The sequence below is a fragment of the Lepidochelys olivacea genome (genome assembly GCF_965140295.1).
Source record: "Lepidochelys olivacea isolate rLepOli2 genome assembly, chromosome: 16".
Taxonomy (NCBI): Eukaryota; Metazoa; Chordata; order Testudines; family Cheloniidae; genus Lepidochelys; species Lepidochelys olivacea.
Window position 1 is genome coordinate 19,482,942 of NC_140426.1, and position 24,267 is coordinate 19,507,208.

The 24,267-nt window shown below is 45.5% G+C and overlaps 1 protein-coding gene across 2 annotated transcripts in view; it reads right to left on the bottom strand.

The window, feature by feature from the left end:
• The window catches only part of VAV2 (vav guanine nucleotide exchange factor 2), a 325,980-nt gene that overhangs the window by 79,500 nt on the left and 222,213 nt on the right, over positions 1 to 24,267 (bottom strand). For both annotated transcript variants that reach the window (XM_084649861.1, XM_084649862.1), the window contains exon 4: positions 13,390 to 13,458. In XM_084649861.1, coding sequence (XP_084505987.1) covers positions 13,390 to 13,458 — 69 coding nt within the window. The remainder of the gene's footprint in view (positions 1 to 13,389; positions 13,459 to 24,267) is intronic.

Genomic DNA, 24,267 nt, shown 5'->3' on the forward strand with positions numbered 1-24,267 from the left:
ACAGTAATTGCTACAGAATCCGATTGGTTTCACCCATATTACATTCAGCAGCGCTGCTCCCGTTACGAGTCTCACACAGCACCCACTGTGTTTCCAGGGGTATATCCAAATCCTTCCCACGGGACAATATGCTTTTCTGAGACAAAGCAAAGTCTGTCGGCAAATCTGTCCCTGGTGTGAGTGCATGAACCTCACTGGAGTTACACCCAGGGTGAACATGCCCCCAAACCAAACCAAACAAAGATTAGCTGCCAAACAGTCAGGATCCAGGGTCACTTTCTCGGAAAGTCTTTTAATGCTTTCCAGTGTCCTGAGGAAGTCAACTGTGCCCAACACACCAACACGACTATGTTTAAAGGAGGGGAAATAGTAACAGGTACCATACATTTTAATGCCTTGAGCAAAACCACATTTAGGGCTCCTTCCTCTGTGTGTGTGTGCGCACGTGCCTGCATGTATAAAAAACGGACCATAAAATATCCCAAATGACAAGCTGAAATGTGCTGTTCTGGCCACAGGCCCTTTTTATGCTGGGAGATGTAAAACGATCATTAAAATTGTTACTAGGAAACCAAAACGGACATTCTGCCCAGGGTACATCAAACGTCATTGTCAATTGGCAGGGGGGTCGATGGGGAAGTAAGGTGGGGTTGAGGGAGAGGAGCCATGCAAAGCAAATTGCAGTGTCACTAAAAGCAGAGAACCCAATGAGCCCCTCCACTGCGAGGCTGTAGGTAGCTGATGGGCTGACTGGAGCATGTATGCTTCCACTTAACAATCACCCCCCTTTCCTTCCTTAATTCGAGCGGTCCCCAAGAAAATCACAGCGTTCCACGATCCTGTGAAGTGCTGAGCATCTTCCAGCATCAGACTAACTTTCCAATGGTCCCCACTTGTCAAGACTGGGGAAGGCCAAACCACCGGGTCTACAGTAACCGCGGCGTTTTGGATTGTGGGTACAAGTTGCGGAACGCGTGCCCAAAAGCGATTCCTCTCCCCCGTCTGCTCTTTCCGTGGCATCAGGGAGCCGGCTCCTCATACGTTTCCACTCAATAGCCAAAGGGAGAGAGGAGACGGGTGCAGCTGGGAAGCGCCATTCGCACGCATGGCGCAAGCTTAGGAAGAACTAATGCACTGGGGTGATCGAGTCAGTCAGAAGCGTGACTAACTTGGGCTGGGATGTTGGCACCCAAATCCTATTGAAATTCAGTGGGAGCTGGGCAGCTAACTTCCTTAGGCTCCTTGCAAAATCCCAGCCATAAAGCTCTAAAAAAGAATTTTATTGAGGAGGATATGAGAAGAGACACAAAGCCCTGGCCCCCAGTCCAACTCCCTCAAGCTCCTTTCATATCCGTCCTCCACTCTCCTTTTCATGCCTTCATCCGTGCTACCCCTTATGCTCTACCCACTCCTTTTGCGCCTTTCCTTCCTTCAGATCTTTGCACTGTTTGGCGCTCTGACCATCACCTGCCCCACTGATTTAAGGAGTCAGAACGGAATGATCCGTCCGGCTCTCACCCTTACTCACACATACAGTTCTGTTGACTTCAATGAGATTCTCATATGAATAGTGGGCACCCCGATTGCAAACTCGGTGTCTCAGGGACCATGCCTTCCTCTGCACCTTGTAATGGACCCAAAACAAAGGGACCACTCAGAAAACCATAATTAGTGATAACAAGCCAAGCAGAGTGCCAGCTTCCCCCTAACACCCTGTTATTCCAAGCTCTAGCCTCACGTAAGCAGGGGCTGACGTGAAACAAGTGCCCCACAGGAATTAGATTTAGAGCAACAAATTCACCTCAGACTGGTCTCAGTGAACACACACACCAGATGTGGCCACACCGCGGCTCTTTCACAGTTCAAATGCGATTCCTGGAGCCTCCCCCATGACCCCTGCCCCACAGAAGCCGACTCCGTGGATGCTCCGGGGCTGGGGCACCCGGGGGGAAAAATGGTGGGTGCCCCCATCAACTCCCTGCCTCCCTCCCCATGCCTCCCGCCCACGGCGATTGGGGGGGAGTGAGGACAAGGCGTGCTGAGGAGAGGGGGCAGAATGGGGCAGGAAGAGGTAGGGTGGGAGTGGAGCAGGGGTGAGAAGAAGTGGGTGGGGCGTTGGAGGAAGGGGTGGGGTGGGGGCAGGGCCTGAGGCAGAGCTGGGGGTCAAGCATCCCCCAGCACTTTGGAAAGTCAGCGTCTGTGTCCCCTCCCCGGCCCCAATCTTTGGCTACCAAACTGGGGGAGGGAGGTTGTGGCTTCTGCTCCGCTGCAGGGTCGGGGGGCTAGGGACTTCTGCCCAGCAGGGTGTGGGGGGGTCCTCAGGGCTTTAGCCTCGTGGGGGGTGGAGGGGATGCCACAGCTTGGGGCTTCAGCCAGGTGTGCCCCACGCCCCCGCCCCACAGAGATGAAGCCTCGAGCCCCAGCAAGCACCATCCTGTGGGGCACGTTGTGAGTGTCCTGCGCCTCTCAAACTTATGAAGATTATTGTATGCGGCTCAGAGGGTCAGTAAGTTTGGCCACCTAAATGCAGGGTTAGTGAGACAATGCACTCTGCCACCAAACCCATAGCACTTGTACTGGGGAACAGTGGTATGATTTTTAGGTTCCAGCAGCTTTGACAATGTCCCTTGAAGCTTTTTAATTAGGGGAGAGGCATTTTCAATGTCTGTGTCCTTAAAGGGCTGCAGCTTAACTGCATGTAGCTATTTTTATTGATTTATAGGAGGGTCTGAGTTGCAAAGTTCAGATCCAGATTTACGCTTCCCCCAATTTGAGGGGTGTCCGAGCTCAGCAATCAAGCTCATTTACAGGGAGGGACTAAACACAGAATTTGGTTGTGCATCTGACCTTCAATATCCAGGTGTCAGATCTTAGGCCCATCTGATCAGAGAAGCTGCACTGGGGGCATCAGACAGGGCACCAAGAATACCTGCATTCTCTGTGACTTTGGGCAAGTCATTTCACTTCTGTGCCTCTGTTCCCACCGGTGTCTGTTTAGATTGTAAGTTCTTTGGGGGCAGAGACTCTCTCTCTCGCTCTGTGTTTTCACAGTCACTAGCCCAAGGGGCCCTCGATCTCAATTGCTGCCTCCAGGGCCCTGCTGTAATATTCATAATAATCCTGAATTTTAAAAATAGACAAAAATTAAGCACTGTCTTTACAGTGCACAAGAGCAAAACCATATTATGCTGGTACGCGAACATAAGACAGTAACGACCAGCAGAGCGGCGGCTGGTTTGTCTGATTTATTTGGAATCTGGCCACGCAGCCACTATGAAGTGGGTTTTTGAAGTCTTAGGGGTTGTCTAGATGGAGAGCCAGAACATGGCAAGCCAGGGTGTGAACCTAGAGCGCACTAGTCTGCCATGCAGTCACTTACTATCCCCCATTTCAAAGAGCAGTAGGTCAAAGTGCTCTGTGGCACTATGCGCTGTAGCAGGATCCACGCACACGTGCACAGCAAGCTACCGAGCTGTAGATTCACACCCTGGTTTGCCGCCCTCTAACTCGCTGTGTAGACAACGCCTTATAGGTTTACAGAAGGAGTAAGAGTGGTACCCTGAGGACGGGGCCTGATCCAAAGCTCAGTATCCTACGGGCTTTCAGTCGGTCCCTCTGGAGCTCAAGTATGGCTGAGCCCCTTGTGAAGATAAATTAGTCACAGTCTAAGGCTGTGTCTACACTACCACTTTCAGCACTAAAACTTTTGTTGTTCAGGGGTGTGAAAAAACACCCCCCTGAGGGACAAAAGTTTTAGCACTGAAAAGCTCCAGGGCAGACAGCACTTTATCGCTGTGCTTAGTGATAAAGCTACCACCGCTTGTTAGGGGTATTTGTTTTTTTTTAATCGCCAGGAGAGCTCTTCCCCGGCGATAAAGCGCGTCTATACCGCCCACATCACAGCGCTGCTGCGGCCGTGCTGTAACATGGGTAGTGTAGACATACCCTTAGCCTTGCCCCTGGTGGAGACTAGATCACTTCAAAACCATAGCATCTCCCTATACCACGTCCGCTCTCTGCTGATGAAAGGTCCAGAACTAACATGAAGGACAAAAGAGTTTCAAAGCAAAGACAGGCCTCAACCAAAACCCAACACCTAGAGCTTTGGTGTCTTCAAAATCCCTAGGAGAATTTCATAGCATAAGCCCATCTCTAGTTACTAGTTCAAAATAGATTTGTGGAAGTGCCTGAGAAAGCTGCCCAGCATCTGGCTGGTTCTAGCCAGACCCAGTAATCCTGCATTTTCTCACTCACGCTCTGCATTTTGTTTTATTTTTTGCTATTAATAGAGATTTCATCTGACTACTATCTCATTCATGGTCTCTCTCTAGCAAATAGGGACAAGGAGCCCTATATATTAACAACACAGCTGGCATGCTTAGTTTTTAGGAGGAGGGGGTTAAAGGTGTGTGGAGTCTTCTGACCCGATCTCATGGAGTTTTAATGAGCCAGAAATCATTTGAAGTTAGGCCCACGTCTGGAGGTAGCAACAGCCATATTTTCTAATCTGTTCTATTCAGCATCTTTTACCAGCCCCGTCAAACATGGAATCTGAGAGTCTCAAAGTGACCCAAATGGCAACAATAAAATGCACTCTGAGGGATGGCACCAGGAGGACACACATAAGTGGGCGGAGATGAAGAAGAAAGGACGTGTTTACAATTTCTGTGTCTATTCAGCCTCGGAAAACCCAGGCAGGTAATTTCAGACTGACGGGTGTGTGGTTTTTCTAATGCAAGCAGATGGATGGGCAAGAAGAAGGCTGCTCGTTTATCAGCTCACCTTGGGGTTTCTTTTTAAATGCACTTCTAAAAAATCTGCTGATCACTCCATTATCTTGGGAGATGTAACCAAGAAGCTCTGATGACAGCAGCAAGGAAAAATCAACAACCTTTGAAAGAGACTCTTCAGGGTAAGAAGGCCTATTGGCAAAGGCAGATCCCAGCAGAGCTGCATGAGTGGGGAATTATGGGTCCAAACATGCCTCGACTGTGGACAAGGCTTTAGTCATGCAACCAACGTTAGCTCTCTGCTGGTCTCACGATTCCACAGGTAGCAACATGTCCTGTAGCACTTAGTAATGAAAATCCTGCAGGCAATTCCTCCTCAGACAGATTGGAGAGAGACAAAAGACATGCATCAAATACACACAGATGTGGGGAGGGAGGGAGGGAGGTGGTTTTGTATTGTATCAACAATTCCACTACTGGGAAAAAGAAAAGGAGGACTTGTGGCACCTTAGAGACTAACCAATTTATTAGAGCATAAGCTTTCGTGAGCTACAGCTCACTTCCTCAGATGCATATCGTGGAAACTGCAGCAGGCTTTATATATACACAGAGAATATGAAACAATACCTATTCCCACCCCACTGTCCTGCTGGTAATAGCTTATCTAAAGTGATTTCCAGCACAAATCCAGGTTTTCTCACCCTCCACCCCCCCACACAAATTCACTCTCCTGCTGGTGATAGCCCATCCAAAGTGACAACTCTTTACACAATGTGCATGACAATCAAGCTGGGCTATTTCCTGCATAAATCCAGGTTCTCACATCCCCCCACCCCCATACACACAGAAACTCACTCTCCTGCTGGTAATAGCTCATCCAAACTGACCACTCTTCAAGTTAAACTAACTGTTAAACTACTGGGAAACTAACTTTCATGTTAGCAAAGCCTCAGCCCAGGTGCCAGTGCCGAATAGCATATTACTATTTGTATTATCACCGTGTCTAGAAGTCCTAGTTATGGGCCAGAACCCCACTGTGCTAGGCACTGTACAAACACAGAACACAAAGACAGTCAGTCACTGCCCCAAGGACCTTACAATCTCAGGAGTGGGTAGGCTGGGTTATCACTCCCCGCCCCTGAAACTGGGAGTTAAACTGTGCTTCCTTAGGACAATACAAGCTTGCATCTTTGCCTACTACGCTATGAATCAAAGACAAGTATCACATTTATTCAACAAAAGAGGAACACACATGACATTAGGACAAAAATCAGGACACATGAGGGACGTTTGAAGTATACTTAGTCAATTCACACATGGTCAAACCCAAAGGGGGAAAAGAGCAGCCCAATGACAGGCATCTTTGAGAAGTTTAATTAAAACCCAACTCCTTTTCACAGGAGACACGTTGCAAATCATCTAACACTGTCACGTAAGAGGAAGCAATATCGGCGCCTTTCATCACTCACTGAGGCAGTACTGGGCACAGGATCATGGCTCAGGAGACCTGCATTCTATTCCTGGCTTTGCCGCTGACCTGCTTGGTGACCATGGGCAAGTCACTTTGTCTCTCGGTGCTTGTTTTCCCTCCCACTCTGTCTGCCTCCCATTCTGTCTGATTGAGCTAGCATCTTAAAAACAGCAGCATAGCCACAGTGACGTGAGCAGTGGGAGTGTCTAGGCACCCCAAGTACGTGCCTAGGGCTCGGACGGGATCATACTCAGAGTGAGCTAGCTAGTCCCACTGCTTGTACTGCCCAGCTATGCTATTTTTAGCACGCTAGCTTGATGAGAGCTAGCGTGGGTATGTCTCCTCCAGGTGGCAATTCCACCTACCAAGTCCAAGGTAGATGGACCCTTGGAGACTGTAAGCTCTTTGGGGCAGGGGCTGTTATACCCTGTCTAGCTCAATGGGGCTATTGATCTTGGTAGGCACCGTGAGGCACTCCTGTACTGCTTGTACCAATAACATAAACCCAACCCTCTCAAACACAAGTGTTTCTAAGGGATACACGTTTCTGTGTCAGGACAGCACAGCATTTGAGCTCTGTTAAGACTGAGGTCTCCTCTGCAGGCTTGGATTCAAATTCTACCCTTGAAAGCACGTTCACCGTTAAAGCTACAGTGTACCCTTCATCGGTGCAACAACTTCAGGACCACCCCACAACTACACTCCTGGCACGTGCGTGGAATATGCACTCACCTGAAGTGAGGTATTTTAAAGGGCAGGATAGGCACATACTCGCTTCACCAAATCTAATGATCTCCACATTCCCCTAGACAACGCAGCTATGACTCTGTATGACAACAGTACGTAGAAGCCCCATCTCAGAGAGGAGCCCCATGACTCTAGGCACTGTATGTACATGTAAGAGAACGTCCCTGCCCCCAAAGAATGGGCAGTTTAAATGAACGGGATAGAAAAGGGTGGGAAAAGGGAATAACAATCCTTCCTCTTTTTCAGACAGGGAAGTGAGGCTTTAAGAGGTTAAGCAGCTTGTCCTGTCACAAAAGAAATGTCGACTGAACCCACATTTCTGGATACCCATTCTGGTGCCTTAACCACAACCCAATGTATCTCCCCTTAGAAGGTTTTCCTGTAACAACCCTGTTCTTCCCCCCACCCCCACAGCTCTTGTTCAGAACACATTGTCCTAAGTTTTCCCACATGTACTTTACAGCTGTTTAGGGGGAAACCCAAAACAAACCAATGGACAGAATCTCCTAAGTACTGGGACATTCCTCCTTTCAGAAGGGATCAAAGAAACACTTTTTTTTTTTATGGACTCCAGTTCATCATGGAGATTGACAAGCTCTGCAGTCAGATGATATGAAATGAACCAGAACAATGGCATACAGTGTGCAGTCCAATAAAGCCAAAATGGGACTGCTGGATTCTTATGAGCATAAAAGCACTGTGCCATAAGGATACTGGACACAGTAGATCATATATACCCTACAGAGTAGCAGCCATGTTAGTCTGTATTTGCAAAAAGAAAAGGAGTACTAGTGGCACCTTAGAGACTAACCAATTTATCTGAGCATGAGCTTTCGTGAGCTACAGCTCACTTCATCGGATGCATTCGATGCAAATAAATTGGTTAGTCTCTAAGGAGCCACTAGTACTCCTTTTCTTTTTCATATACCCTACAGAAGCTTTTCAATGCTGAAAAAGGGGACAGGGATCAACTGGTTTCATAAATCGAATGCGACAAAATAAGCAGAATGGGTTTAAGAGTCAGGAGAGAAAATTTAGGTTAATTGTTATGTAAAACTTCAGAGCTGTAAGAAAGGTGAGGGCAATGAAACAAGCCATCAGAGGAGGCTGGGATATGGGCATCTGTAGATACATTCAGTGCTAGACTGGACAGCCATCTATCAGAGGTGATTTCAGAATGATCAAATCAAGTCAGCCGTGATAAAAGGGAAGGGCGGGGCAGGGACGAGCAGACTCACTAGAAGGCCTTTAGGACAAACAATGCTTTGATTTTTATCAGCAGGTGCCAGTGAAACAGCATATTGTGTTATCACCAGCATCCGCTTCAATTCTGGATGAGAGCTCGGCCTCTATCATTTTCAGTGGCCTTTTCCCCATAAACTCTCTGGGATCAGGCCTCTCTGTGGCAGGCTGAAACATCCGATATCACAGAACTCCAAGAGAAACTGCACAGGAGAGGAAAATGATTCCCCTCCTCCCCCGATCCCCTACTCTCAGCACTGCGCTTGCACGACTTAAACTCACTGGGCCTTGCCATCTGCCCCCCTCGCTGGCTTTCTCCAGTCAACCATCTGGCTAACTGAAAAGAAAACACAGGGGGTAGGAGGCAGGGAACTCAGCAACCTTTAGCTCCCTTGACAGATCTGTTTTTTCTTAACCTCCCTTTCAATGATCAGTCCAATTTTTATGAACTGTTGTTGCAAATAATTATCTCTCAATCTTCTGAATGGGTTGCCCCTACTCCCCCGGCAGGCAATTCTGTGTTCAGAATACACTACTTGGAACCTCAAATCTGAAAGCACAATGTGTGCATCAAGGCATGAATGTTCTTTACACGCACAAGTTTCCCTGTGGCAAATTTGACTTGCATTGAAAGAAACAGCTTGTTTGTATGATACATGTAACCACACTGAGCACAGCTATTGATTTATATATCAGTCAGGGATTTTTCTTTTGCCACAGAATGTTGTTGTTGCTCTTACAGTAATTACAATAATAATGTAACAATTCTATGGCCACCGAGGATTTCTCAGTTGTCAGCGTGCTGCATGCCCTGGCTTCTTGGGAGTTTTGTAGAGAAAACATGGCTGGAACTCAGATCCTCTTGCTTCAAAAGCTCATTATCACTTAAGCTAGAAGATGAAAAATTGAAATTTCAAAGCTTTTCACCGAACAGACGTTCTGAAAAAAAATTATTTGGAAAGATCAAAATGCTTCATTTCAATATTTTTGATCAAAACAAAACATTTTGACATTCCAGAAATTGAAATGTTTGTTTTGGTTTATTGAACTGACCTGAAAGCCTTTGTTTTTGGGAGTTGTAATTTGGGAGCCAGATACCCCCATTCTTGCCTCTGGGCCAGACTCCCCTGGCTAGACTACATGTCAGATGATGCACCCAGATTCATGCATCTCCCATGATGAACCACACAGCTCGGTCAGAGGGAAATCCTCATTGCATTATGGGGCATGTAGTCCTCTGGGGTGCCTGGCCCTTGGAGAGAATGGGAGTCTGAACTACACCTCCTGTAAGGCAATGTGCTGATGGGGAAACACAGTGTAATGTTTTGTTGAACTTTGAAATGAAATGCTTTGAATAAGTTCATCGAAATTAATATTCTGCTTTAGGTCAAACTAAATGTTTTGTACTGGCAACATTGAAATTTTCCCAGAAAAAATTTTGATTTTGTGGAAGCTGCCTTTTTGGTTAGAAAATATTTCTGATGGAACATGCCCTAACCCTCTCAAATACGTAAATGAACATGTGGGCAAAACCCTGCTCACTTCACTCACACAAGTAGTATCACTAAAAATAACTGGTGAAAACCTGGCCTGACCACAGTCAACAGAAGCTTTGCCATTAACTTCAGTGGGGACCAGATTTCACCCAACAGGACTGTTTGGCCCCATGTATGTATCGATCCACCCAAATATTAGGTTTGCCCCATTATCCCTCCTGCAATTCCACTTGTGTACACTAGAGGCATTAAGGGTGAGATTTTCAAAAGCATCAGCATTGGCCAAAGTCTGCTCCCACTTAAGTTAATAATAAAACTCTCAATTTATTCCAATGGGAGCAGTTTAGGCCAACTCCGTTTATTTACTAGGTATATAAATGCTCTGTGTTGCATTCCTCTTCAGTGGCTATCCATCACAGGCTGTACCCTACCATATTGAAGCATAGATGCTAGAACTAGGGGTCCTGCTGCACCCCCTGGCTTGAAGTGGTTTCCATCATATCCAGGGTTTACAGTTCGGGTCAACAGCTCTCAGCACCCCCACTATAAAAATTGTTCCAGCACCCCTGTGCTGAAGTTAACAAGGATAATTCAGCTCCATTATTGATGGGAGTTTTGGCAGTTATTTTCAGAACAGGGCTACAACCCATTTTAGAAATAGTTAAGAGGGGGGAAAAAACCAAGTCCAATAACTTGCAGTTGAATCGTGCCTGTGTAGCTAATGGGGGGAAAATACAGAGCAGCAAAAAGCAATCAAAGTTTTATAAAGTAGGGAAGATTGTTACTTGAGGTTTTGCTGTCTAACAGTGGTTGTACTTCCTAGAATTGGATCCTTTTACAACTTGCTGTGAAAATCATTTTCTACCACCTGAGAAACATTTAACGTACCTCCCCTATGGCTGCTGGATGCTAAAGACGTTGGGGACATTGAATCATTCCCGGCTCAGGAATGACCTCTTTGTTTCTCATGCTATCCTGGGCTTGCCAGCATGCAACATTATTGCACAGTATATGGTATGGTGCATCTCAAATTAGAGTCTCCTTGTGGAAGACAGAGAACGAGAGACCACTACTAATGGATCATGCTGCTCAGACCACCCCTCATGGAGCTAGAACACAAATATTGAGGACATTCTTAAGGGTACGTCTACACAGCAGCTGGAGGTGTGATTGCCAGCTCAATCAACTAGTGCCATCCATCTATGGCACTGGACAGAACACCTCCCACTACAGTGCAGATGTACCCTACCTGGGTAATCTCCCAGTTTTCTGTCACCAGGAATTTACTGAGCTCTAATTCTAATGAATTCCTTAGGCATCGTGGTACATTTTACAATATTGGGTATGTCTCTGGGCACTCCTATCTGACATACACAAAGCTGAAGAACGTAAACTCCTAACACGGGGAGTGGAAAATGCCATCAGACTTTGGGATCTTAAACCCCACCCCACCCCTTTTTTTCTTCTCTTTTTTTTTTTTTGCATATGGGTCCTTCTCTAATAGATCTGAACCCCCACAAACTTTGTAGCCTGAATCTCAAGAGGAGAGAAATGTGGGGTTAAAAGATGCAGCGAAGCTGGGACAGCAAAGAGAGGAGCCTTATTTTCACTGAAAGACAATGGGTGTTAGTTTCCTAATGAGTTAAGCTATTAAGTCAATTAGGAACTTTGGAAGTATATTAGTTCCATTTTGCCCATTGGGAACTGAGGCACAGAGAGATCAAGGGCAAAATTTTCCAATCTCACAGGGGTGTTGTGAGGATAAAACCCATTAATAATCCATCCATTACTCAGGTAATATGGTATTGGGGGTTATAGAAGAACATATACAGATAGAAAGGAACAGTCATATCCTAGAAGCTGCAGAGATCAGCAGCAAAGTAATTACAGGTGTGAATCCTTCTTTTTAAAGTATAATCTGCTCCTTGTAAGGAGCACAGACTGAAAACATTTATTTTAAGGAAAATATTGCCTGCCCACACTGCTTGGATAACAGCCAGCTCCAATAGCCCTAATCAGTTTAGCAAACACCAGGAATTCACACGCAAACATATTCCCCAATTTAAAACATGCATATGGGTCAGAATCAGGAATTTAAAAACCCAATATTAAAATGATTTTAAGACCATTTGGAGGGGAAAGTATTATTTTTGAAAGGAGCCCTATATATGTTAAAATGTGTTCAATTATCACTGCTAGGACCAAACCACAAGTTAGGAACTCAGATATACTCCATTCCATGTATCAATTTATGATTTACTTTTGTAATATCTGAAGCCATAAGGAACTCATTGAATTACGCTTTATTATTTATGTTGTTGAACAATAATATTTAACTGTATAAAGCCATATATCCACCCTTGAAAATTTTCTCCCCATATGAAATGGATTGTACATTATTGAAATCCGGGCCCCACTGAAGTCCATGGGAATTTTGCCATCAACTTCAATGGGTCCAGGATTTCATTCTCTATGATTTGGTTCAAGGTTGTTAAAAATCTTCAATGTTGTCACAACAGCAGAGACAGATGCTGGAGATAAAGACAGAAACGGATACACCAAAGGCATTCCCACAACACACCATATGATCAGAAATAAATCCAATTAATCATGTGTTTGAAGCCCTAAAAAGACTGGCTGACATTTTCATTGTAGCCTAAGGGAGTTAGACACCCACCTGTCATACACCAGTACTCATCGGCTCCTGTGAAAATCCCAATTTAGATGAACACACTATTGTGGAACTACAAGAGCGGCAACCAGATTCCAGCTTTACTCTGGTGAGAACACAAAGAGCCCTTATCTCCCATCACCGAGAGTGAAAATCACCGATCAGGGAGCGCCAAAGCCAGAAATCCCACACACCAGCCACTGCAGGCACTAGCCTGGGACTTGGGAGACCAGCGTTCAAATCCGGCCTTTTCCACAGAGTTCCCGTCTGGCTGCCAGCAACCCCCTCAGTTTCTCTGTGCCTCAGTTCCCCCATCTGTAAATTGGGATATTAATACTTCCTTTCTCCCTGCCTTGTCTATCTAGACAATATACATACAGTCAGGATCTTGTTCAGGGTCTCTAGTAGAAAGACTCACTGACCCTTCTCTCCCGTTCCCCATTATGTTTTCTCCATCTCTTGTTTTTCCCAGTATGACCATTTCCCAAGTATCTGATTTTCTGGACTGTATGCTCTTCAGGTCAGGGACAGTGTATTTTTGCGAACTGTACAGTGCTGAGTGCATCATTTGGATTAAACAGCGCAATAGGGCACGTGATGTGGAGTTTCCAGAATTATTCTTTGCACAAGACCTTCTTGTGTTGATTATCTACTGATCTGTAATCCCCTAACTACCTGCTGCTGAGAGGAGATGGTTAAAGAGGAGGTACTCCCTTCTCTGAGCTACTCCCGACTCGGACAATCAGGGGAATCACATACAGCCCCTGTGTATTTAAAATGGGATTTAGAGTTATGGAGGAATCTTCGTAGTCTTAGCGTCCAATCACCCCCCATTGTGCTCTGTTAGAATTGATGTCTCCCAGAGCTCTACATGGGGGAAAAAAGCCAGACTATTGTAGCAGCACAAAAATTTCTTGGCAAGAACATCAAAGAGGCAAGCCCGCACTCAGATCCCAGCTGTCCTATTTTATCATTCCTTGCTGAAGCTGAATTGCGACTTTTTGTTTGTTTGTTTTTTGCACGGCCACTTACTCAGCCAGTTCCTCCAAACTCCGATAGACGTCATCGTCGTTCTCTGTGGTCTCCTCTGAAGGGAAGGGTCTGGAAGAGAGGAGAGAAAGTACATTATTGGCAATGCTGACCTCTTGCGCATACAATCATCATTTGCTGCAACCCGTGAGAATTCAGATCAGCACATTGTGTAAACGAGGGGTTGCTTTGGAGCAAAAACATCCATCGGTATTACATGTATTTGTATTACACACAGCCAGCCCCATAGGCATCAGTTTCTGATAAGACCTCTTCTCAGTTTTCAGCTTGGTCATGCTAGAGCACAACGTCAAGGAGACCTGTTAACTATCGCAGCATTAATCAGGATGCTGCAGTCAATGGAGACACGGACAAGACGTAGTTCACATTGTGGCCACTGGCCATAGGTAACCCTAGGGCTCCAATAGGGTTCATCCATGACACAATGTCAGACATGACTTGTCCTTGCCTGCAAGGGCGCAGAGTCATATTTGACATTGTGTTTGTTTACTCGACTCTGGGGTTTTGCTCTAATACATCCAAATTTCCTGTTGAATACGAGCCCCATGGTGCCTACGGCAATACATACATCTGTGATCACAGGGAAAGGCTTTGTGGGCCCTCTGGGTCTTGATTATCTTGGACTAAGATTTAAAGGTATGTGGCTAGAACACAGTAGCTAGCTCACGCTAACTACTGCTCTCTAAAGCCCTAGTGCAGACAAAGCAGCTCAGATTAATGTGTACTGAGCTGATCAAGTTGACGCCTAGGCTCCAACAAAACTAGGTTTTATTTGGGGGCGGGGGATTTGGCAGGGTGCTTGCTGTACTTTCAAGGGAAGCACCACCCCAGACACCAGGCTTAATCGTCTATGGCCTTCCATCTCATGCTGGCATTTATACCTGACGGCAACTGGGCGTTAAAGGCTAACAAATCACAACTCTCCATTCCCACTGAGAGCATTTTTATTATAACTATTTGTTATTTTGTATTGAAGTAGCACCCAGGAGCCTCAGCCTTCAACCAAAACGTCTCTGTGCTCGGGGCTGCACAAACGTACCTTTCCTTCTGCAAACACAATTTTACACCCACCGTGGCCTCGCTTAGCACAGGTGACTGACTGTAGCACAAGGTGCAGGGAATTGAAGAATCAAGCAGGGGTGGTGAAACTAGAAGTGTTACCGCACACCCTGGCTTGAAACGGTTTCCATCCTGTCCAGGGTTTACAGGTTTGTTCAATGGCTTTTGGGCCCCCTGCCCCCCGGCACTGTACAAATTGTTCCAACGCCCCTGGAATCAAATCCAGCATCTGGGTGCCCCATCATGTTAGAGTTCTTGCACGGAATTGGTCCAACCATAATGGCTTCCATCTGCAATGAACAAACATGTCTTCAAGCACAATCCTTGTGAAAAACGGTCTTATTTACTTAAAACTAATAACAGTCCAATCGCTTTAAGCGGTTAAAAGCCCTGGAGGTGGGGGAAATGAACACCAAAAGAAAAAATTAAAAAGGAAGGGGTAGATTAAAAGAGCAAAGAAATAAATTCCTTGGCTCATTCTGAAGCAATAATCAAATAATATATGGAGGAGATGAAAAAATACTGCTTTAATTAAACCCAATATATTATTGCTGGCATAGGCCGCAGTGGGCTAATGTGCTGGTAGGGATGGATGCCTCTAGTTACTAAGCAGTCCCTGTAGAAGGCCTAGCCCATCTTCCATAGTCAAGCTTGCACTTCACTCCAGATGGCCAAGCTGTGATTCCCCGGATTGCGAACCCAATGACCTTTGCTCAGAGCTGCTAGCTGGCTGGTTGAAACTAAATAAAGGCAGAAGGATATCAAAGCTGATCGGTTTCCCCCTCATCATCTATTTGTGGCACTGCTGTTAATAGAAATTATAGCAGAGGGGGTGCAGGTAGAGAGAGAGAGGGCGGGGGAAGCGGGGAATAAGACGCATGGAAAGGATCCATGAACTGACAGTACAAGTGGTAGTGGATTCCCCACAGCACCGTCCAGCTAACTGTGATACTGCATTTGAGGTTTATGTTGTGGGTGAGCAAAATTGGATACAGGCGAACTTTTAACCACACCCAAGTTTAATTTCCTCCTTTTCCAGTTTCAAACTAGATTGATTCACATGAAAGATTTAATACGTGGCCCAGTGAGCCCCAGATTTTGCTATTCTTGGATCAGTTCACGAGCACTAACCTGCCTTACTTCTCTCCTCCCTTGGCGATCGCATCAGACCGAGTAAGTGTTTCTTAACAGGGCTCAGATCTGCAGTTAGCATGGTTCATAATAACACAGCATCAAGGCACTGACCCAAAAAGGGAAAGGAGCACCACTACCCACTGAGCTGTAGAAATTGGCTCAAACTGGGTAAATGGGATCATGTTCTGTGAGTTTGCATTCATGATGCAAACAAGGGAACTTAAGAACATAGTTCAAGACAGCAACTTCTACCAGGCCTAGTCACAAAGAAGCAAGGTTAGGGAGCACAGTCCAGTGTTGCCAACTGTCATGATTTTATCACAAGTTGTGTGAAATTTGCGATTGTTGTTTCTAGCCCTCATGGTTGCAGAGAAAAGCCTGAAAACATGAAGCAAGTGCATCCTAAAGGCTCAGAAACCAGAAGACAAAGAAAAAGAACCTGTAGTGGATTATCTTAACAAATCTCATGGATTTTCAGGGGCTGATTTATGTTTTTTTGAACACTTGTGGCTGGTGATCCCAAGGGTCTGTGGTTTTCATTTTATCAACACATATTTGAGTGGGTGTGTTTCTCGTCTCCTGCTGCAACCCAGGGGTCGATATATAAAAGTGACTAATATAAAAGACATGTGAACCTCAGACAAATCAATTCTGTGCAAGTCGCCAGCTACTAATGCGCTCGGCTAGGATATCATGGAAACTGGTATCACATTCTACTTGAGACAACAAAAACAGAGGAGGTTAAGGAAGTAGGTCGCTGGGCAGCAGGACTACAGTGATTTCAAGGGTGGGAAGAGAGCCCCTCCCTGCCATAGGTTGAGCACAGAATGAATACACATAGGGTGGAAATGCACCCTGCGAAGTGGTCAAGCACCAGGCCTATGTAGCAACTAAGTCCAATGTGTGCTCTCAGTGGGACTGAAGCAGTGAATAATTCTAGTGCGGGCCTTCTGCACAAAGGTGAATTTGACCCTAGTTGAGGAAAAACTTATACATGAGCATAATTAACTCCCTTGCTCGGATGCTGTGAGGCTTAACGTTTAAATGCGTTGAGGGCCTTGGGTAAGGCACGAGAGACCTGCGGCTTTGTTTGATGCCATTCAATGTTTACCGTAACTTGAAATCCGTGACGACTGAAATTCTTCAAACTTAATAAAAAACTAACAGAAATCAAGGAAACCGATCAGTCAATCCCACAATGCCTCGTTGCGTCCTGTCCTCCTACCTTCATTTGAATACAGACTGCTTGGCAACAGGAGCCAGCACAGGACACAGCAGCACCAGACTGGGAATCAAGACACCTGGACTCCGTTCCCAGATCTGTCACTATCACCCTGGGCAAGACATTTAATATTTCTGTGACTTGGTTTCCTCATCTGAAAAATGGGAATAATGATATTGTAATAGGCTAGCAGTGTTTACTCAAAGCAGGTTACCCATCTAGCAAGTGTGGATCCTACCAGTAAAGGTTAAGTGGTTACTATTGACTCAGCATGGAAGGCTGTGTGTTACACCACTGGGACATAAGGGAGATGAGACTGTCTATGGTTGGGGGGAAAATGACCTATGGCGTGGGCTGAGCAGTCCTGAGGGAGGACCCCACGCAACAGCCCATCCTGAAGAGAACGTTTAAGCTGATCTTTATTTTACATTGTGGTTAATACCCCAGTAGGTAAGCTTGGACTTTACATGTTGTGCATCTATAAAGCAGAATGCAAAAGAATCCAGCTCCTCGATATTGATCAAGGGCTTTGAGATCCATAGATGGAATGTGCCACATCCGTGGTAACTATTGTTACTTCGATTGCAAGGTCTTCTGGACACGGACCTTGTTCCCATGCATGTTCTAGAAAGCTCCTAGCACGCTGCTGGTGCTGTAGGAACAACCCCCTGCGCGGCTTGATTGGAAATAAATAAATAAATACAAACAAAAGGAACCACGAAAAGTCATTTTTGTTTTAAACGGTGCTGGTTTAGAAAGAACACTGAAAACATGGTGCACAGCTTTCCCTCTTTTAAACGTCACTTGCTTTTAATCTCTTAAACGGCTTCCTTCCTTCTCTACTGTTCAGCCCGGCAGGAAGCAAGAAGGTAAAACAGTAATTAAGAATAATAAAGTCACTATAGGCTCAATCAGTGGCTATGATAAAGAAATGGCAAAGAGAAAAATATGGGAGAGGTTTTTACAGATTGCAATTTCACGTGCGGTCCCAGGAGTTTCACCTTGACTGGGGAGAAAAACACAAAAGTAAAAGACAGGTCTGGGATTCACAGCCTCTCTCTTTGCAGCCCCAGTTGCTTCAAGGATAACTACAGAAACAAAGAGTGCAATTCAAGAAGAAAACACAGTGAGGAGGAGATTACAAAAATAACTGGAGAGGAAGGATGGTCTTTGTGGTTACGGCTGGGACTTGGAAGACCCCGGTTCTGTTTTCAGCTCGGTCGTAGACTGTGTAACTAGTGTAACTGTGTGCTAGTCCAAGGTTTCAGCCCCACAGCACACAAGTAGACTGCAGCAGCCGCACAGAGCCTCACTCCATGGTTTCAGGGGGGCTCCACAGGGGTGCAGCAATTCTCCTGCACTGATCAATTGCGGGAACAAGGCTTTACTTTCTTTGTGCCGCATTTTCCCCATCTAGAAAATAGGACAAACAGTCCTTCCTCCCTCCCTGCCTTTGTCTGCCTTGTCTATCTGCACTGTAAGCTCACTGGGGCAAGGAATGTCCCCCACTGTGTTTGCACAGTGTCTAGCACAAAGGGACCCTGATCTCGACTGGGGTCTTCAGGCAGTACTTTGATACTGATTATTATTATTATTATTAATAAATTGATTATCTAAAACTTCTCCCTATTTTATATCCAATTTTCTCTTCACTTTGCAGAGAAGAAAGTACATTTCTGCATCGCATGAGACATTAAGAAGAAACCATTATTACAAGAAGAATTTTTTTGTTAACACTTTCCACAGCATTTTCCTTCAGCACATTCAGTGTGTGGTGTGGTGACATGATTTCCTAGCACACACAGTTTATCTATCCAGGATGTTGGTTGGTTTTGGGGGTTTTTTTTTAGTTTATCTATTAGCCCACCACTGTGCTATCAGGCCTAGATTGAGAATCAGAGTCACAGACATTAGAGAGTGAAAACAACCTATTAGTTCATCTCAGTCCCTGCTTACCAAGCCAATACAGTCTAGTTCCCTTTCACATACCTACTTCTACTTCCGTGGGAGCAGGATTGAGCCTGACACAAAGCCAGCTGCACCATAACATCAGTGGGGCAGATTTTGTCAAAATTCAACCCATGAGGAACTCAGAGAGGAAGGCTGGCCCAGGGTGTAGGACAACAGCCTAGGACTTGGGACAACCCAGGTTCAATTCCTTGCCTTGTCACAGATGTCCTGTGTAACCTTGGGCATGTTCTTTCATCTCTCTGTAACTCTGTTCTGCATCTTGTCCCAGGCCATGTTATGAGGCACTCAGATACTGCAGCAATGCAGGCCACTAATGCACCTCAGATAGACAAGCAAAGGACAAATAAAACGGGTCAAATTCCAACCAAGATTTTTTTGAAGCACTTAACATAGACGACGAATACACATTAATGAACGTGCTAAAAAGGAGGCCGACCCGTAGCAACACTACACGAAGGGCAACCTGTGCCCTAGGCTCTGAAGGGGGAAGCCAGGTGAAGTGCATGCATCTATGCTGTTCATCCAATTCTTACAGCACTTTCTTGTATTCCCTGCTTTCCATGAGATCACCTTCCAGGGACCTTTTAACAGGTTCCCTTCCAGAAGAGCTCATGACTTGTGTCGAGGAAATGAAGTTTTCCACTTCAGCTAGCCGGCGTGACAGATTCTGTGTCTTTGTGAAAAGAGCATCCCTCTCTCATTTTTGTCCCATGATGATACATGGGTCAAAGCTAACTTACAAAAAAAAAAAAACAACAACCACCACGCACACTAGGTGAACTTTTAACCTAACCATTCTTGGCTAAACATACCCAGTTTGCAGGGTAGTTTTTGGTTAACGTTCGTATTTAGATATTCTGAAGTAGCCCCTTATTTTTGGCATTAGCCCATATGGAGCTACAGTGGGTTATCTAAAATATTGGGATCAATGTTGCTTTTATACAGACATGGGATCGAACCATAAAATTCAGACCCAGACGTGAACTCCCACAAAGTTCGAGGCGTTCAGAGCTGGTGTATAAATTTGGGCCTGTTTGTATTTTATTATTTAGCTCACCTTCCCCCCCGCCCCCACCTCCTTTCTTTAAAGGGCACTAAAAGCTGACAATTCCCCTGGAGCACGAACCCTTCAAATCTCCAAGTATGACAACTTCAGAATCAACATCAGATGTATGCACACCCTGGAAAGATCTTCAAAGGGAGCTGGGAGAGTTAGAACCCTAATCCCACCAAAACTCAAAGGGAGGTGAACACCTCACTCTTTTTGAAAATTCCAGGCCCAATTCTAATAGGAAAATGGGCAAAGCCAAGTAAGGTTCCCCCTTATCTGCAGAGAGCGAATGCATTCAGTTATCGGCAGTCAAAATACGGGTTCAGAGAAAGAAAATGAGGCTGCTTCAGGATTGGCAACTTGCGATATTGAGCCCTGGATGAGCTCTCACCACAAGTCATCAGAATTAGAAGTGCTTGGAATGTCAGCTTTCCAAAAAAGACTGACAACTTGTTTGTTTCTTGCCTTGGGGGCTCAGGAGATATACTGTACAGTCACATCATTCGGATTACTGTCTTGCTTTACAACACTCCTTCCAAAACATACTCAGGTTCCAGTATGATTTGAGCAGCCACAATCTCAACAATCGCTAGGCCTAAAATTAAAATTCTCTTGCTGTATCTCTTATGAAGGCAGCTTGGAATGAAGCTTTCGGTTAGCACAGGGCATTAGAGCCTCATTCTACTTTCTCATTAGTTTTACACCTGTGTAACTCCACAGACTTCAGTGAAATCGGCCCCAATTTAAACTCACGTACATGAGAGGAGAGTCAGGTTCTTAGGGTGAGATTTTCAGAAGCCTCTCTCCCCCTGCATACCCTCCAACAGCTTGAAATGGGACTTCTGCACCTCACTCTCTCAGGCATCTTTGACAAACCCCACTTTAACCCCTTAATCCAGTGCTTTGAGAGAAGTCAACCCCTAAAACTACCTCAGAAATGAAATGAGCGAGAAAAGCAAGTCAGCAATAGCGGTGGCGTTTTAAGGCCTGGTAACTCATGACCTATCAGGCACTTGCATATAACAATCAAATGGTTTCAGGGGGAAGTAAACTTCTCTAAACAGCAGCCCAGGAATAGGGATCTAAGTCAGTTTCTATCCAAAGCGGCAGGATTCCAATGCATAGGTACCACAATAAGATACATAAAGAAGAAGACAGTATATCGATCTCAAAACAAGCGGGGGGGGGGGGGGGGGGTTAGAATGGTTATTCACTTTCTGTGCAAGGGGAAACTAAAGCAGAAACAGATTAAATGGCATGCTCAAGGCCATACAGCAAGGTTGTGGCAGAGCTGGGAACAGAAATCAGGTCCACTGATTCCCACTCCAGTGTCTATTCTATTCTATATAGGTTCTAAAACCACCCTCCTTACCATAGTATTTGAGTGCCTTCCAGCTGTGCATTAAGCAATGTAACTAATAACATCTGTTATGTATCAGGGGATAACCGTGTTAGTCTGTATCCACAAAAACAACAAGGAGTCCGGTGGCACCTTAAAGACGAACAGATTTATTTGAGCATAAGCTTTCACGGGTAAAAACCCCTCTTCTTCAGACGCATGGAGTGAAAATTACAGATGCAGACATAAATATACTGACACATGAAGAGAAGGGAGTTACCTCACAAGTGGAGAACCAGTGCTGACAGGGCGAATTCGATCAGGGTGGATGTAGTCCACTCCCAATAATAGATGAGGAGGTGTCAATTCCAGGAGAGGCAAAACTGCTTTTGTAATGAGCATGCCACTCCCAGTCCCTATTCAAGCCCAAATTAATGATGTTAAATTTGCAAATGAATTTTAGTTCTGTTGTTTCTCTTTGAAGTCTGTTTCTGAAGTTTTTTTGTTCAAATACAGCTACTTTCAAATCTATTATAGAATATCCAGGAAGATTGAAGTGTTCTCCTACTGGCTTTTATATGTTACCATTCTTGATGTCCGATTTGTGTCCATTTATTCTTTTACATAGGGACTGTCCGGTTTGGCCAATGTACATGACAGAGAGGCATTGCTGGCACATGATGGCGTATATCACATTAGTAGACATGCAGGTGAATGAGCCCCTGATGGTGTGGCTGATGTGGCTGGGTCCTCTGACGGTGTTGCTAGAGTAGAGTAGAGTAGAGTAGAGTATGGGGACAGAGTAGGCAATGAGGTTTGCTAAAGGGATTGGTTCCTCGGTTAGTGTTTCTGGGGTGTGGTGTGTAGTTGCTGGTGAGTATTTGCTTGAGGTTGGGGGGCTGTCTGTAAGCGAGGACTGGCCTGTCTCTCAAGGTCTGGGAGAGTGAGGGATTGTTTTCCAGGATAGGTTGTAGATCATTGATAATGTGCTGGAGAAGTTTTAGCTGGGGGCTGCACGTGATGGCCAGTGGTGTTCTGTTATTTTCCTTGTTGGGCCTGTCCTGAAGTAGGTGATTTCTGGGTACCTGTCTTGCTCTGTAAAATCTGTTTTCTCACTTCCCAAGGTGGGTATTGTAGTTTTAAGAATGCTTGATAAAGATCTTGTAGGTGTTTGTCTCTGTCTGAGGGATTGGAGCAAATTTGGTTGTATCTTAGGGCTTGGCTGTAGATAATGGATCATGTGATGTGTCCTGGATGGAAGCTGGAGGCATGTAGGTAAGTATAGCGGTCAGTAGGTTTCTGGTATAGGGTGGTGTTTATGTGACTATCGCTTATTTGCACTGTAGTGTCCAGAAAGTGGATCTCTTGTGTAGACTGGTCCAGGCTGAGGTTGATGGTGGGGTGGAAATTATTGAAATCCAGGTGGAATTCTTCAAGGGCCTCCTTCCCGTGGGTCCATATGATGAAGATGTCATCAATGTAGTGCAAGAAGAGGAGGGGCACTAGGGGACGAGAGCTGAGGAAGCGTTCTAAGTCAGTCATAAAAATGTTGGCATGCTGTCAGGCCATGCGGGTACCCATAGCAGTGCCGCTGACTTGAAGGTTATAAGTTGTCTCCAAATCTGAAATGGTTGTGGGTGAGGACAAAGTTACAAAGCTCAGCCACCAGGTGTGCCATGGCCTCATCAGGGATACTGTTCTTGACAGCTTGTAGTCCATCCTCATGTGGAATATTGGTATAAAGAGCTTCTATATCCATGGTGGCCAGGATGGGGTTTTCAGGAAGATCACCAATGCATTGTAGTTTCCTCAGAAAGTCGGTGGTGTCTCAAAGATAGCTAGGAGTGATGATAGCGTAGGGTCTGAGGAGAGATTCCAAATAGCCAGATAATCCTGCTGTAAGAGTGCCAATACCTGAGATGATGGGGCATCCACGGTTTCCAGGTTTATGGATCTTGGGTAGCAGATAGAATACCCCTGGTTGGGGCTCTGAGGGTGTGTCCATGTAGATTTGTTTCCGTGCAGTAGCAGGGAGTTTCTTGCGCAGATGGTGTAGTTTCTTTTGATACTCCTCAGTGGGCTCGGAAGATAATGGCCTGTAGAATGTGGTGTTGGAGAGTTGCCTGGCAGCCTCCTGTTCGTTATGACTACAGCACCTCCTTTGCCAGCCCCTTTGATTATAACGTCAGAGTTGTTTCGGAGGCTGTGGATGGCATTGCATTCTGTACGACTGAAGTTATAGGGCAAGTGATGTTGTTTGTTCACAATTTCAGCCTGTGCACGTCTGTGGAAGCACTCTCTGTAGAAGTCCAGTCTGTCATTTCAACCGTCAGGAGGAGCCCACGCAGAATTATTCTTCTTGTCATGTTGGTAGGAGGGTTCCTGTGGGTCAGTGCGCTGTTCAGTGGTGTGTTGAAAATATTCCTTGAGTCGGAGACGACAAAAGTAGGCTTCCAGATCACCACAGAACGGTATCATGTTCGTGGGGGTAGTGGGGCAGAAAGAGAGTCCCCGAGATAGGATAGACTCTTCCACCGGACAAAGTGTGTGGTTGGATAGATTAACAATATTGTTAGGTGAGTTGAGGGTACCATTGTTGTAGCCACCTCTGGCATGCAGGAGTTCAGATAGTTTACTGTCCTTTTTCCTCTGTAGCGAAGTGAAGTGTGCGTTGTAAATGGCTTGTCTCGTTTTTGTGAAGTCTAGCCACGTGGAAGTTTGTGTGGAATGTTGGTTTTGTATGAGAGTCGCCAGTTTTGAGAGCTCATTCTTGATCTTCTCCTGTCTGCTGTACAGGATGCTGATCAGGTGGTTCCTCAGTTTCTTTGAGAATGTGTGGCACAGTCTCTCACCATAGTCAGTGTAGTATGTCGATTGCAATGGATTTTTTTTACCTTCAGTCCATTTGTTATGATGTCCATCTGTTTGCATTTGGAGAGGAAGATGATGTCTGTCTCTATCTGTGTGAGTTTTTTGCTGAGGTTGATGGATTTCCATAACATCTGTTATGGGTGGTTTCTACTTTCTTTCTCCCCAGGGAAGAACTGTGTGCACACTGGAGTGTTTTGTTTTGGCAGGGTTTGG